A 15,941-nucleotide genomic window follows, 5' to 3' on the forward strand; every position below is an offset into this window, starting at 1 on the left:
GTTTGATTTAAATTTTTTGGATTAAATTTTTTAAAAATTAAATTTTTTAATTTTCGTATTTTTTTTAGTAAATATTTTTAAAATTTTAAACATTTTTTTTACTTTTTTAGATGCACCTTACTTAGATGTGTCTAAAAAGTAAAAAAATTGTGAAAAAATATTTTAAAAAATTAAGAAATACATAAAAATACAAAAAATATATTAAATTCTTGTATTTTTTTGTATTTTTGGTATTTAGTGAATTTTTAAAAGATTTTTTTTACAAATTTTTTACTTTTTAGGTGTATTTATGTTAGGTGTGTCGAAAAAGTAAAAAATTTGCATAAAATATTAAAAAAATTTAGTAAAAACAAAAAAACACGGAAAATAAGAGTGTAGAATTTTCTGAAAACTGTTTTTAAAAAATGGAAACCAAGCAATATTTTTTTAAATATGATTTTATTTATGTTTGTTGGTGTTTTTTTATAAAAATATAAGAAAAATATATAAAATAAATTAAATAGAAATAACAAAATAACAAAATAATAATAATAATAATTATTATTATTATTAAAGAATGAATACAATAAACTATAGAATTAAAAAAAATACAAAAATAAACTAAATTATACCATGGAACGTATTATAAGATGGATTCAAATAGACATATAAAATAATATACGAAAAATTATTTAAATTTAAAACTTTGAATAACAAAAAATAAATGATACAAACCGAAACCTGTGTAATATCACAGTTTCATTAACAGATTCACCGCCTCCTAATGAGTGTTAGAGGTACGCCGACGTCTGTCTCCTAAGATATAACGGTTGAAATTAGCTAATGCAGAAGCACCATCTGAATACTTCGGCGAACTTGACAATGGATACACTCTCTCTAATAAAAACCAAAGAAGGGGCTAGCAAAAGAAGATAGGAAAAAAAAAATTTGGTGTAAAATAAACATCTCCAACTTTTTATCTCAAAACACTATCTCAATTTTCCATCAAAAATCTCTTTAAAATTCCTTTTACAAGTTGGAGGGGAAATGCCTCTATTTATACAAGTGGGGGAATCCCTACCCATAAAAGTTATACATTAATAGGGCCATCAAATACCATTAACCAAGGCCATTAACTCTAACCATTAGGATTAGGGCTTTTCTTAAGTGTGCAATTTACACCTTACACTTACACCTTTCTGTTGCTGTCCTGTTTTATATTTACACCTACCACTTACACCTTTTGTGTTGGTTGCATATGGTGTGCAACCTTAAGGGGTTGCACACCATAACAGTACCCTTAGGATTATAATTACAAAGGTTGAAAACCTATGACCACTAATATGGTCATCAACTCCATCATCAAAAGATGAGAGCTACAAAGATCCAAATCTCCCATGTACTTAATATATACAAATAAATATGTATACAATGATGTTTAAATAAACCAACTAGATGAGTCACAAAATAGATACTAATGTTGGGTCACAACTCGATCCAAACCCAATTCTCAAACACATACACAAGTTAAGCCCAACACAACATAGGCCCTGTTTGGTAGAGCTGTGGGAAAGTGCTTATAACTTATGCCTTAATAGCTTATAGCTTATAATTATGAACATAAACTGATTTCTGACTTATAAATTAAGTATCTCCTGCCCCACTCAAAGAATAAGCTGATTTCTGACTTACAAAAAGCTATAAGCTGCATTGTTAAACTAAACCAAACACATCAAAATAGCTTAAATTAAGTTGAAAGCTGAAATAAGCAGCTTTTAAGCTGCACCAAACAGACACATAGCTTAGTTCAAACTTAAGATTAAGTCAAATCTAAGTCCAAGGTCAAACCCAACACATGCACAAGCACAAGCACAAGCACAAGTCTAGGCTCAATCCAAACTAAAACTAAAGCCTTGTTTGCCAACATTATTTTTTAGTCTAAAAGCAAAAAAGTCACTAAAAAAATAAAAAAACTAACAACCTATAACAAAAAGTCAAAGATTATTTTTTCTCTCTATTTTTTTTGCACATCTTTTCGTTAAAAATCAAAAAATCATCCCAAACATATTAGTTTTTTTACATCATATTTTAGCGAAAAAATTTAAAAGTTACTAAAAAAGCCTGCTCCCAAATGAAGCTTAAGTCTAAATCTAAGCCTAATTTTATTGATGTTCACTTTATGAGACAATTTTCATACACAACTCAATAGTTTCGGCTTATTACTTTTATATTGTAATCTTCTCACTTTCTCACTTGAGAGAATACAAAACTACTCAAACTCACCTCGATCAGCGGTTGGGTCCCACTTTAATTTCAAATTAAAGTTACCGAAAACCATTGGCTCCGTTTGATAAGACTTTCTAACTATAATTTGAGAATATGAAGTTGTATTTTGAGTTAGTGTGTTTTGAAATTATGATTTGAGTATAGAAAATTTGTTTGGTTATGATTTTTTAATAGAGTGTTGAATTGAGTTTTGAATTGAGTGTGGAATTGAGTTTTGAAAGTTTGATTTGACATGTGAAGTAAGAAAATTTGTTTGGTTATGAGTTTTGGAAAGAGCTTTCAAAACTTAATTCAAATTGTTATAATTCATAACAAAACACACTACTTTCACACTATTAAAAATTTTGATCAACACACATAACCAAACTCTTTTTAAAATTCAATTAAATTTTTTTATTATTAACCGAAAATAACATTAATCAATTTTTTAATTGAAAATACTACAAATGAAATATTTTTTTTTCAAAATAAATGTTCAAAAAATTTAAATCATAAATATTTAAATAATTTAAATAATCTAAAAAATTTAATATGTAAAAAATTAAAATAAATAATTTAAAATTTTAAAATTTTAAATTTAAAAACAACTCTACACTCCAATCGTAACCAAACACATAAAACATAACTCAATTAAGAAATTATTTTTAAAATTCATAACCAAACACATAAGTCGAAACTTTATACTACTTTCACAACTCTACACTCAAATCGTAACCAAATACATAACAAAAAAAAATGGAGTTTGAATTTATTTTTATAAAATATTTAAAAAATTAAAAAATTAAAAAATTAAAATCGTAATATTTAAAAATTAAAATATTTTAAAATATTCAAAAAATAAAAAAATTAAAAAAATTGTAACATATTTAATATTAAAATATTTAAAATCTTAACAACATTAAAATATTTAAAAAATTAAAATATTGATTTGAATTGAATTGAGTTTTGAATTATGTGTTTGGTTATGAGTTTTGAAAAATAATGATTATGTTTTGAATTGAGTTTTGAAAAATATGTGTAGAATTATGATTTAAAAGCTCAAAACAAACACCATCCTCAAATCAATAGGTGAAATTATAATTTGAGAGACTTACCAAACAGAGCCATTATTTTTCAACAATGTATTAAATTTGGGTTATTTTAAGAAGATGATTAAAAGTTATCTTTTAATTTTTAACTTATTTTAAATCACATTATCTCTCTAATTTTTATATATTTAAAGAAAAATTAAAAAATTAATTTTTAACCAAATTTACAAAACAACCTTTATGTGTATGATGTTACTACACTGCAAATATAATCATTTCCAACACATGAAAAGGTTACATGATTATGCACGCCTTCTACCTTCTTTGTTCATTCTAAGTTTTTTTTTTTAAAAAAAATCCGAAAATTGTTTCAAAACAGCCAAATTAAAAAAATTTAATAAAAAGAATAAATATGTTAACCAATACATATATATTAAGGCCAAGTTTGGAAAGACTAAAAAAGTGTACTTTTTGTCTTTTTGGACTAAAAAATTGAGGTTGAAAATATGGATGTTTGGGTTAACTTTTTGACTTTTTATTGAAAAATGTATAATAAAAAATTGTAAAAATTGATTTGTAGGGAAAAATTTAAATTGGGAGTTGTGCAGCCGTAATTGTTGACTTTTGGTGAATACTGTTAACTTTTTAACTTTTTGAGTAACTTTTTGACTTTTTGACTTTTTTTAAAGTCCCTAAACTTGGCCTAAATTATACTCACACACAAAAAATAAAAAATCAACTGAATGGCAAGAAGGCGGATTATTTATTACTTTGGTGATGTTTTCACAAATTAAGAGATCTTATAACGTATAATAATAAAATTTTAATATTTAAAATGAAATTATAAAAATAATAGGATAACTAGTGCATAAGTGAATAAAAATAATTTATTAAATTTATAACTATATATTTTTTTAGTTTTTAAAACATAATATTTTTTTATAAAGATTTTTTATAACAAAGAAAATTGAAAGTGTCTTCACCTTGTAAGAGAAGAGATTTATAAATTTATTGTTAACAAATAAAATAGAATCCATTGCCATTATATTTTTAGTGACAATGATAAATTAAAAAAAAAAATGAAGACCAAAAATCTTTAAAAATAAATAGGTGACCCACAAAAAAAAAAAAAAATCTCTTTTATAAATTTTTGGCCCATTTTTTATTACACTTGTCCTCACATAAAAAATTTAAAAAAATCTTTCAAAACAATTAATAAAGGAGTCCGGATCTTCTGTCGTGGTCCCTGCAGTGCCCCAAAACGACGTCGTTTTGGGGCAAATTTTTTTTAAAAAAAAAGCAAAACAGAACACACCAACACAGAGAACCAAACCAAGGAAAAAAGATGGGGGAAGAAGATACAAGCACAGATGAGGAGAAAGAGAAAAGAAGATCGTTTGTTTTTTTTTTGTGTGAAAATTTCTTGTCTAGGATCTCTCATTTTCTCTCTTAAAAAAAGAAAAACCCATTCTTTTCTCTCTCTTAAAACTTTCTCTCTTTCAAAGACTGGCCCAGCAGATCGAAATCTCCATCTTTTTTTTCTTCTAGTTGTTGACGATCTAAGTTTCTTGAAATGGTGTTACCAAAACACCCACTTTGTGTTTCTTTGTATTTTTTATTAATCTTTCTTTATTTTTTGCCCCCAATTTCAACCTAGATCTGAAATGTAGAAAGATGGATTTATGAAGAAAATCTCCAACTTTTGTTTAAATAATTGTTATATATATATATATATATATATATCAAATGGGTTTATGAGGGATTTGAGGAAAATCCAGACAAGAAAATGGGGTAAATCATAAAACCCAGAGAGAGAAAGGAGATGGAGAGAAGGAGATGTTGGGAAGGGTGGTCAGAAGTTAAATTTGGTGTGATGCCATTCTTCTTTCCTCTTTCTCTTCTTCTGTGCTTGTATCTTCTTCCCCATCTCTCTTCCTTGGTTTGGTTCTCTGTGTTAGTGTGTTCTGTTTTTGTTTTTTTTAAAAAAAATTTGCCCACAGGGACCACTGCAGGAGACCACGGCAGAGGATCCGGACTCTTAATAAAGCGCATGTTGTTACTAACGGTCAGGTCACTTTTTAATAAAAAAATCAACTTTGATGAAGACCTCTCAATCACCCACTCCCATCACCCTACACGTAAGGGTTGGTAATTGGTGGAAAAAATAAAAATAATAAATAAATAAATAAATAAATCTGGCCAATCATAGGTCAAGAAGGTCGTGGGGGTCGCTATTTGGAGGGGTCTGAAACATTTTTGTAAAAAAATATTGAATTAATTCACGAATTTAACACACAATTTAATTATTTTAAAATTATAAATTTTATTATGAATAATATTATTACATTAAAAATATTAACTGAGGACTCATATTGATAACATGAACCTCACATTACATTTCCACCGAGGGTGGTGGTGGTGGTGGTGGTGGTGTTGTGGACTAGACTCCTAGAGTGTAATTAGCGATTTATTTTTCAAATAGTAAAGTTGATTGTGTTATATTCTGATCATTTATTTTTTGTGTTGAAAATTTATATATTTTTCTCTTACTCTGGTGATAAATTATTTCCTTTAAATTAGGATAAGTCTACCCTACATACTGATGCTTAAATGAGCACTTTTTTTTCTAGTTCAAAAAAAAATAAAGTCCCCTCACATTACATTAATTTAATTTTCAACACAAACACTCTCTTGATAAAAACTTAGAATATAATTTTGAGTTCACATGATTTCGGTTTTATTATTGTAAATAAATCAAAACTTATTCATTGCATACTTTGATTTGAATATTTAACAGGTTGTTTGAGATTGGTCTAATAAAAAAAAATATAATATTAAAAATAATCACTCTGTTTGGTTTGAAATTTTTAAAATAATTTTTTTAATTTTTAATTCATATTTTTATATCTTTAGTAATTTTTTAAAATATTTTAATCAATTTTTTAAACACTTTTTAGATTCACTTAATTTTGATATATTTAAAAGTATAAAATTTTTACACAATTTTTTCAAAAGTTCATTGAAAACAATAAAATACAAAAATGTACTAATTTTTCAAAATTTTTTTGTATATTTTTATATTTGATGATTTTTTTAAAATATTATATTTTTAAAATTTTTTTCACAAATGTTGTATTTTTTTAAGTACATTTAGATTAGGTATATCTAAAAAATAATAAAATTGCATAAAATATAAAAAGAATTATTAAAAACAAAGAAATGAGGGGAAAAAAAACTCAATTTTCCAAAAAAAAAAATCAATTTTTTTCCCCAAACAACCCCCCAAATTCCTGAGAAAGAAAGAAAGAAAAAGAAAAGAAAAAAAAAAAAAAAACTGAATGTAACCACAACCGTTTATAAATACTTCAATTACAGAAATCCATATACATTGCGAGAGAGCAAGATATATTAGCGAGTGACGAGTAGCCTTCTGGAGGGAGATGGAGAAGCAGAGGAAGGGCATGGCGTCTCCGGCGGCACTTGCAATGCTAGCATGCGCCGTATTGGTGATGATACCGGCAGTCTCGTCCGTTCGGTACATCGTGGGATCGAACATGGGATGGACTAACAATAATGTCAACTACACCATTTGGGCCCAAGGCAAACATTTCTACAATGGCGACTGGCTCTGTAAACTCTCTCTCTCTCTCTCTCTCTCTCTCTCTCTCTCTCGCCTACTCTGCATACATCATCTGTATAGCCTCAGATCTGCTGCTTTCAACTCATTATCTGTTCTTTGCTAGTTTTACTTCCATGTATGTGTTCAATCTCTCTCTCTCTCTCTCTCTCTCTCTCTCTCTCTCTGCGTTGCTGACATTGATGTGCTTTTCTTCATAGCTACTGTAAGCGTATATCTATGTGTTCATGTTTGATTTCTTCGTTATACTAATTAAATTAAGTGAAATTTACTTGAATAGAGTTCTTTTACTTCACTCTTGCGCTTCTGATCTCTGCCTCAGATCTGTTTTTTTTAAACTCAAACTCTGCTCTCCTCGTGATTTTTCTGCCTGTAACTGTTCATCATCCATTTGTTGATTTCTCACGGACTTTCTCTTACTTGAAAAGTCTCCATATTACCCTTTTTAACCTCATTTTTACCCTTCTCTTTAAAAGATTATTTCTGGTCATTGTTAGATCTGTCCTTTCTTCTGGATTTGTCTCTTGATTTTTTTTTTCAATTAAAGCTCCCATTGACTCACTGAGTCAAGTCTGACTCGATGACTCATGTGATTCCACACACGCCAAAAATAAAAAATAAAAAAAAGGAGGTAAAAATAAAAAATTGTTGTGAATTTTGGCTTTTGTGACTGAAATCCACATTTGGTTTTTCAATTGTAAAGGGTGAAGTTTTAGGCTAGTGATAATTAATGAGCAAAAATAATTTATTTTCATATTGGTTAGTTCAAAACAGCTGGTAATGGAAATCATTAATTTTGTATTCTAAATGAAATTAGCCAATGGATTTCTTTACATATGATTGCGATATGACAATGGGTTGCCCAAAATTCAAACTTGGAACTAGTTGGATGGAGTAGATAATTTCCTGGTTAAACAAGCAAATACCCCCCAAAGCCATGCTTGCATTCCCTTTTCTTTTTTTTTTTTTGGACAGAATGCCCATACAACCAATGAGAGGACACTGTTGCTTTTGGTACTACTGAATGAATCCTTCATTCATTTTACTCCATTGAAGGAAAAAATCTATTTGCTGATCATGGTTTCATATCTTGTATACATTCTTTTGCTGTCTTAGCTTTTGCTCGTCTTTGTTCTTTCACCTGAAACTATACAACCCAAAAATCAACAGAAGCTTTGCTCCAGTTTTTGGTGATAGATAGTTACGGTTTCAAGGTCTGGAGTTGTGGGTTACTTAAATTCTTTGTGTATTTAGAAGTCTCTCCTATCACTCTTGGAAGTATTTCTGCAAGGCACAATGCCAACTTCAATTATGACATACCATTGATTTGCCATCGATGCTTAAGTATAATTAAAAAATTAAAAAAAATAACAATAAAAACCATGCACTTAGACTATCTAGTCAACTGACGTGGATCCGCTATTTGTAGTCATACTATGGTAGTGGCCATAATACTATTATTAACCATTTGTGATATTATAACGATTAGTTTTTTTTATTGATATCTGTATTTTGTGAACTGCATTCTCACTACAATACATTTAAAATCAGTAGCAGGTTGCATAGCTGTGTCAAAAACAAAAAATAAATCACCAAAGAATGGGTTGGTTGGTAGGGAGAGGCTTATGGGTTAGAGACACCAGGAAAAAATAATGGTTATTTGACAGTTGGACACATGCAAATTGGGAAAAACACTACTTGTAATGTGAACGATGATACAAACTATTGCCAACAAAACATATTAAAATTCAATACTTGATTAGCTGTCATGATCGAGGAGATTTGTCCAAAGTGCAAGGTTCCTTGTATGACTATTAAACCTATCAACTGCTCTTATTTTTCTCTTTTATAATGGTCATTTAGCTAATTGTTTTCAACACAATTGCCTCTCCATCTGTTGCTTTCAACGGTTGACCCGTTGTATACTTGTAGTCTGAAAATTGGTATCAGTGCCATGTCCCCGAGGCCATTTAAACATTTCATTCCAGATTTTTGTTGTGGAACGATCAATTGCTGTTTGGTAACTTTTCTTGTTCATTTCCAGTTTTTGTGTATGATAGGAACCAAATGAACGTGCTGGAGGTGAACAAAACAGATTATGAGAATTGTATTTCTGACCATCCTCTTCACAATTGGACAACTGGAGCTGGAAGGGACGTCGTTCCCCTTAATGTGACTCGCAAGTACTATTTCATTAGCGGCAAGGGTTTCTGTTATGGTGGCATGAAATTAGCTGTTCTTGTTGAAAACCCACCACCCCCTCCTGTAGCCGCGCCAATCAAGAGCGGTGCTTCAACATATTCTTTGAGAGGTCAGATTGTCATACCAGCTGTTTTTGCCATTGCTGCTGTATGGGACTCATTCCTCCGGGTCTGGTAGCAAATAGAACTTCAAAAAAAGTTTTCTGCTTATCTATTTTATCGAAGTCATCACTCAAAACCAAATTGTGAAAGAAAATTTGAGTTGTGTGCCGGTTGTGTTCTGTAGTGTTCTCTGTTTCTTTTTTTTTTTTTTTTTTTTTTAATATTTTAATTTTAGATTATTGATTTTTATGAATTGTTCATTACAGTTTGACCTGAACATTAATGATTGTTTGTTCAAGATCTTCTGTTGAAGTTATTTGTGCGGTGTTTGAACTTTGTAATTTGTATTGTGCAGATTACTTTGACTAAAAACAATTTAAAGAAAGGGTTTGTTAGAGAAATCAGATGCGTAATTGGTGGGAGTGGGTTTTTTTTGCCCTTTTTGGTGGCTTTTGGTTAGGTAGGGAATGAATTTAATAGGCCTGCAAGACCATGTGGCCTTGTTTGGTGTTTCATACGAAAATGGCTACGGATTTCACAAGGAACAATTTTTATTTTTATTTTATTTTGTTAAAAAAGTATGAATGCATTTCCTAAATTTCTTGATTTAGGTGGGGATTGTTTATCATTAAAAAGGGTTTTGGCCCCGCCACATCTTATTCGTGGACCATGGTCAGCTTCTTCTGGAATGGCCTCTTTCATAATGAATGATATCTCTGTTGTGATGAATTAGTGCTCCTACTAATTAGGTGGCAGTGGGTCTCGCCATTAATGATGTGATGTTTTGGTTTTGAAGTTGTATTTATTTTTATTTTTATTTATTTTTTTAATACATTAATACTATTAGTGGTGATGTTTTTAGTGGGATGAATCATTGTTGCTGTTGTGATATCCAGCCCCTCTCTTCTCCTTCCTCCGGAGGATGGTCTAGATTGGATCAAACCACTAAAAATCTGCGACTTAGATTAGTTTTATTAAAAAAAAAAAAAATTCCCCCTTTTCTGACACTCTCTCCCTCTCATGTCCGAGCAAGGATTCTCGGCCGCCCTAAACGGCAGCCAAACCCAGCAGCCCCCAAAACGACGTCGTTTTGGGGGCAAATTTTCAAAAAAAAAAAAACGCAGAGGAAGAGAGGGAGGAAGGAGAGGAAGAGGGAGGGAGGAAGGAGGAGGGAGGAGGAGGAGGAGGAAGGGAAGGCCGGACTGGAGGGGGCCATAACCAGTGGGGGAGGAGGAGGAGGAGGCGGAGGCGACGGCGGTGAGGCGAGGCGAGGCGACGGCTGCGACGATCGGACTGCTGCGACGGCCGGCGGCGAGGCGACGAGCTGCGATGCCGGCGGCGAGGCAACGAGCTGCGATGCCGGCGGCGAGGCGACGAGCCTCCTTCCTCCCTCTCCCCTCCCCTCCCCTCTGGTTATGGCAGAAGAAGAAGAAAAGAACGAAGAAGAAGAAGAAAAGAACGAAGCAGAAGAAGAAAAGGGGAAAAAAAAAAAAAAAAAAAAAACCCCCAAAACGACGTCGTTTTGGGGGGCTGCCGGGTAGGGCCGCCGGGTAAGGCGGCCGAGGATCCGGATTCCTCATGTCCCACCACTCTCACTCACAAATAAAAAATTTATTTTAATCTTTTTAGTTTTATTTTTATAATATTAATATATATATAATTTTTAATATAAAAATTTAATTTTATAAAATTAGTATCATTGAAAATATATTTTTAAATGAGACTAATATTAAATATATTTAATAAAAAATTAAAATAAATAAAAAATAATTGTTATGTTTAGTTACGTTTTCAAAATTATTATTTTTTACAGAATAATGCTATATGCATCAATTGATGTACTAATTAGTATGCCAATTGACGATGTGACATAATTTAAGAAATTTTTAGAATTTGTAATGTGATTAATGAGTGGGGTCAATAATAATGTTATAACTAGTGTTGAGATACTAGTTAGTATACTAATTGGTGTATATAGCACAACCGTTTTTAAATATAAAAATTAATTTGATGAAATAAACACACAAAAATCATATATTTTTGAAATTCTCCAAAGCAATCTTCATTCCAAAAAAAATCATATGAAAATAATTTTTTTTAAAGAAAATAAAAAACACACATTCAATCTTTGCATGGGTGCAAATCAAATACAGAATGTTTTTTTTTTATTTTCATATGATTTTTTATGTTTTTTTATTTTCATATGATTTTTTTTGGAATGAAGATTGTTTTTGAGAATTTTAAAAATATATGATTTTTGTGTGTTTATTTCATCAAATTAATTTTTATATTTAAAAAATAATAATTTCAAAACGTAACTAAACATAGTAATTATTTTTTATTTATTTTAATTTTTTATTAAATATATTTAATATTAGTCTCATTTTAAAGATGTATTTTCATTGATATTAATTTTATAAAATTAAAATTTTATATTAAAAATTATATATATATATATATATTATAAAAATAAAATGAAAAAAATTAATATAGTTTTTTTTATTTTTTATGAGAAGAGAGAAAGAGAGTGAGCGAGCGAGCGTGTGAGTGGTGGGCCGTGGGAGAGAATGTCAGAAAAAAGAGAATTTTTTATTTTTTTATTTTTTTTGTTTGAGCTAACTTGAGCCTCAAATTTTCAATCGGATCATGTGGTCCAATCTGGGCCATTCCCTAGAGAAAGAGCTAGAGAGAGGGGCTAGAGAGAATCTGAGCTCCTTCACATGACCCTTTACAAGTAATGGATTTTTTTAAGTCATTTAAAAGATAATTTTGAAATTTTTTTAAACATATGAGTTATAATGGTACACGTTAACATTGTTCATAAATAATTAAAATATCTTGAATGTTAAATATCAAATTTTAACATGTTATTGTCAAATTTTGATTATTTTATATATATATTTTTTTATTTGATGAATTATTCTACAGTATAAAAATACTAAAATTTAACAATCTCACTCTTGTAGCAAATAAACAGAGGGGGAAAGCTTTATCATTCAGCAAACAATATACTTTGTAAGAAAACATCCTTAATTTTTTAGACTACATTTGGATTATAGATTTTAGTAATAATATAGAAAGAGAAAGGAAAATGTAAAGATAATGTGAATGAAATATATATATATATATATATATATATATATATTGTGAGTGTTAATTTTTGACCACACAACCAAATAGGGAAACTCAGCAGGAGAGTACCGGCAGAATAAATTAAGCCGAACAACCTGCTACAGAAAGATAAGAATCTGGCAGTGGTTCGTCTACTCGGAGGCATTCCGACGATCAAGTCAGTAATCAGTTATCTTTCAAAGATCACAAATAGTGCTTAACTCACCGGACATAGCATAAAATGTTGTCCAAATTGTGAAATTAAATAAATAGATTTATGAAAAAATTAAAATTATATACCAAGAACATATGCTGATAATTACAACTAAATTACAACAGAAATACACAATACAATAAAATGGTAAAGAAACCAAACCGAAGCCTGCATGGTAACAGTTTTTTTAAAACAGATTTTGCCGCCTCACGGGTTGAGTGCTTGAGAAATCCCAGCGTCTGTCTCCCAGGATATGACGGTCAAAAACCAGCTACGGCAGAAGCACTTTCTGTCTAGCTTAGCGAACAAAAACTGTGGCAGCACTCTCTCACTATAGGAACTTTCTAGCAAAATGACTTGTAAAATGGAAGCAAAAATTTCTACATTGAGACTTGACAGGAGGGTCTCAATTTATATATATATAGGGGAGAGAAGAAGAGCCTGCAGCCTTTAAGGTTGGTCATTAAAGCACCATTAACCAGCATCCATAGACCTTTTTCAAAAAGTTGAAAAGTTTGGATGCCCAAAGGATTCACACCCTTTAGCCAAGAAAAAAGATATAAATACCCTTTAAAATCCCATTCATGAATCTAACATCATGAGGCAATTTCTTGGCAACTTCTTATTCAAATCTCAATGTTTTTTAGCCCACTTAGACCCAACACAATAGATGGTTGGGACCTACTTTAATATTTAATTAAAGTCACAGAGAAACTATTTTTTTCCAACAATCCCCCACACGAATAAAAATTGACCGAATGACTCAACAAACGGACACCGTTCAACAATAATGACTCGGAGAGAAAGTACAACGAACTAACCCCGATATCAGAGAATGTAGTTTTTGGCTTTGAACCTCTCCTAGTGAAAACCTATCGAGTTTACTGGTTGATCAGTGAATATGACATCTTGAACTGTTTTGCCGTTTATGTAAACTGAGACAATAGATCTCACACGGGAATTACTCCTACCACCATTCTGTTCTCACTGGTGTGCCTTGTATGGCTCTGGGCACTAGCCTGGTTCAACGAGTGGTTTCAAAGAATCTTGGCCTGCCCAATTCTTCTAGAAACGGCCCCACTTCAATCTCACATAGGTGACTCTACTTTAGTATCCTGCTATACTTAGCTCAATAGCTTAACACACTAGAGTCATTAAAAGCTCAGTTTAACCTCTACACTTGCAGGTATCACTGATAAAAAGAATGGCTGGAGGTTTAACCTCCTCAATGGCATACCACCGTTACACGCAATTAGGTTGTCCCATTGAACCTGGATCTTGGGATCTCTAGTCAACTAGGTTGGGTTTCCATTCCAGTAACTTCCAAAGGCCTCAACCCCATTCCTTTTGACGACGTTTCGACTAACACTCGATTTAACCCTTTGGTTAGCAGATCCGCAATGTTGTCCGTAGACTTTACATAGTCTATAGACACAACTCCATTCGAGAGTAGTTGTTGTATGGAATTATGTCTACGACAGATATGTCTAGACTTTCCATTATACATATTACTATGTGCCCTACTAATTGCAAATTGACTATCACAATGAATACAAATAGCTGGCACATGTTTAGACCAACGTGAAATATCTTCAATAAAATGGTGAAACCATTCAGCTTCTTCCGTTGCTTTGGGGCTGTTTGGTACAGCTTTTTTTTTAACTTAAATCCACTTATAGCTTAAAAGAGGTGATTTTAGAGTGTTTGGTGTAGCCTATGGGGATAGATTATTGCTTTTTATAAGTGAAAATTGAGCTTTTTGGTTGAGTGGGGGAGGAGGTGCTTCCCAAAACAGCTTAATCGGGCAGCTCTAATTTGAGGGGCAAAATGACTTAAATGCCCCTCACAATTTTAAATAATTACATGCCCCTCACAATTTTAAATAATTACAAAGGTACCATGTATATAAATCAAAAAATCTCTCATTTGTGTCTGTTTGATGAAGCTCTGGCGATTTCCGGCGACGTGTCCTTTGCTCCTGTGAAGAAACAGAGATCTCTCTCTTCTCTCTCTCTCTCTCTCTCCCTCGTTCGCTCTTTCTCTCTTTCTCTCTCTCTCTCTCTCTCACTCTGCGCTACATCCATGGCGCCGGTCGATCTCGGGTTCGTCGCTATCGCGATCGCGAAGCTCTGTTTGAAGCTCTCTCTACGAAGCTCTGGTTAAGCTTTGTATCGCGATCGCGAAGCTTTGTCTGAAGCTCTCTCTGCGCTATATCCATGGCATCCATGCCGCCGGTCAATCTCGGATACCGAAGCTAGGGTTTTCAAACCCTAGAAAAAAAATTGAAGAGAAGGGCAACCTCCGATGGAGAAGAGATAGGCAGCCTCCGATGATAATGGTGTTGCTCTCTCAATAGCTCTCTTTCTTTACTCTTGTCGTCGCCGACGTTAGGGTTTTCTGGATCTAAGGTTTTTTGGATCATTCTTTTTTTTTTTTTTTTTTGAGGGGAGGTTTTCTATGTTTTTTTGATAAAAAAAATAATAATTAATGAATAAAAAATAATAATTGATGTTAATTAAGCCATTAATTGACAACTACTTAATTTATAATGAAAAAATAAAATAATTTTATACTAATTGATACTATTAATAATTTTAGTATTAATTGATGTTAATTAAGTCATTAATTGTCACTAATTAATTTGTAATGAAAATTTTTTTAAAAAATACACTAATTGATACTATTATTAATTTTAGTATTAATTTATGACAATTAAGCCATTAATTGACACCTAATTCATTTATAATGAAAAAATGAAAAAAAAAAATATACTAATTGATACTATTATTAATTTTAGTATTAATTTATGGTAATTAAGCCATTAATTGACATCTAATTCATTTATAATGAAAAAATGAAAAAAATTATACTAATTGATACTATTATTAATTTATGGTAATTAAGCCATTAATTGAGAAAATAAAATATTAATATTAATATTAATTGATAAATAAAAAAAAATTAATTGATACTAATTGTTAATATTAATATTAAATATTTTTATATCATTGAGACTGTACGGGGAGCAAATATTCCGACAAGCCCGTACTCCTTTCTTCCGAGCTCCGTCTCTGTCCGATTACCTGCGTACACAACGACAGTGAGCTACCCGGCAGTGTGTGGCCGAAAAACCCCTCCGACGATCAAGTTAGAACACACACACAGGGGATAGATAGAGAGAAGGGAGAGTGTTGAGTGTTTAGTGTATGTCTCACCAAATGTTCATCCGTTCAGTATGGGGGGCGCAGACTCGCTTATATACCTTCTTGTAGACACCCCATTTTTGACCGTCCTCAAGACTTGGACGTCACTGTTTGAACACACGGTGATCTTCCATGTTTGTGTTCGTTTGGAGTTCCCGGAGGTCTCGGCTCACGCGCCTT

The 15,941-nt window shown here is 31.3% G+C and overlaps 1 protein-coding gene across 1 annotated transcript; it reads left to right on the forward strand.

Moving 5' to 3' along the window:
• The first annotated feature begins 6,565 nt into the window (after nucleotides 1-6,565).
• Nucleotides 6,566-9,634, forward strand: LOC114296520 (early nodulin-like protein 17). The gene is made up of 2 exons (XM_028240823.2): nucleotides 6,566-6,923; nucleotides 8,975-9,634. Exons 1-2 carry the CDS (start codon nucleotides 6,734-6,736, stop codon nucleotides 9,307-9,309), a joined length of 525 nt encoding a protein of 174 aa, XP_028096624.2. The 5' UTR covers nucleotides 6,566-6,733; the 3' UTR covers nucleotides 9,310-9,634.
• Nucleotides 9,635-15,941: the final 6,307 nt, after the last annotated feature.

Source organism: Camellia sinensis, chromosome 1 (genome assembly GCF_055761805.1).
Source record: "Camellia sinensis isolate YWXY chromosome 1, ASM5576180v1, whole genome shotgun sequence".
In the NCBI taxonomy this organism is placed as follows: Eukaryota; Viridiplantae; Streptophyta; class Magnoliopsida; order Ericales; family Theaceae; genus Camellia; species Camellia sinensis.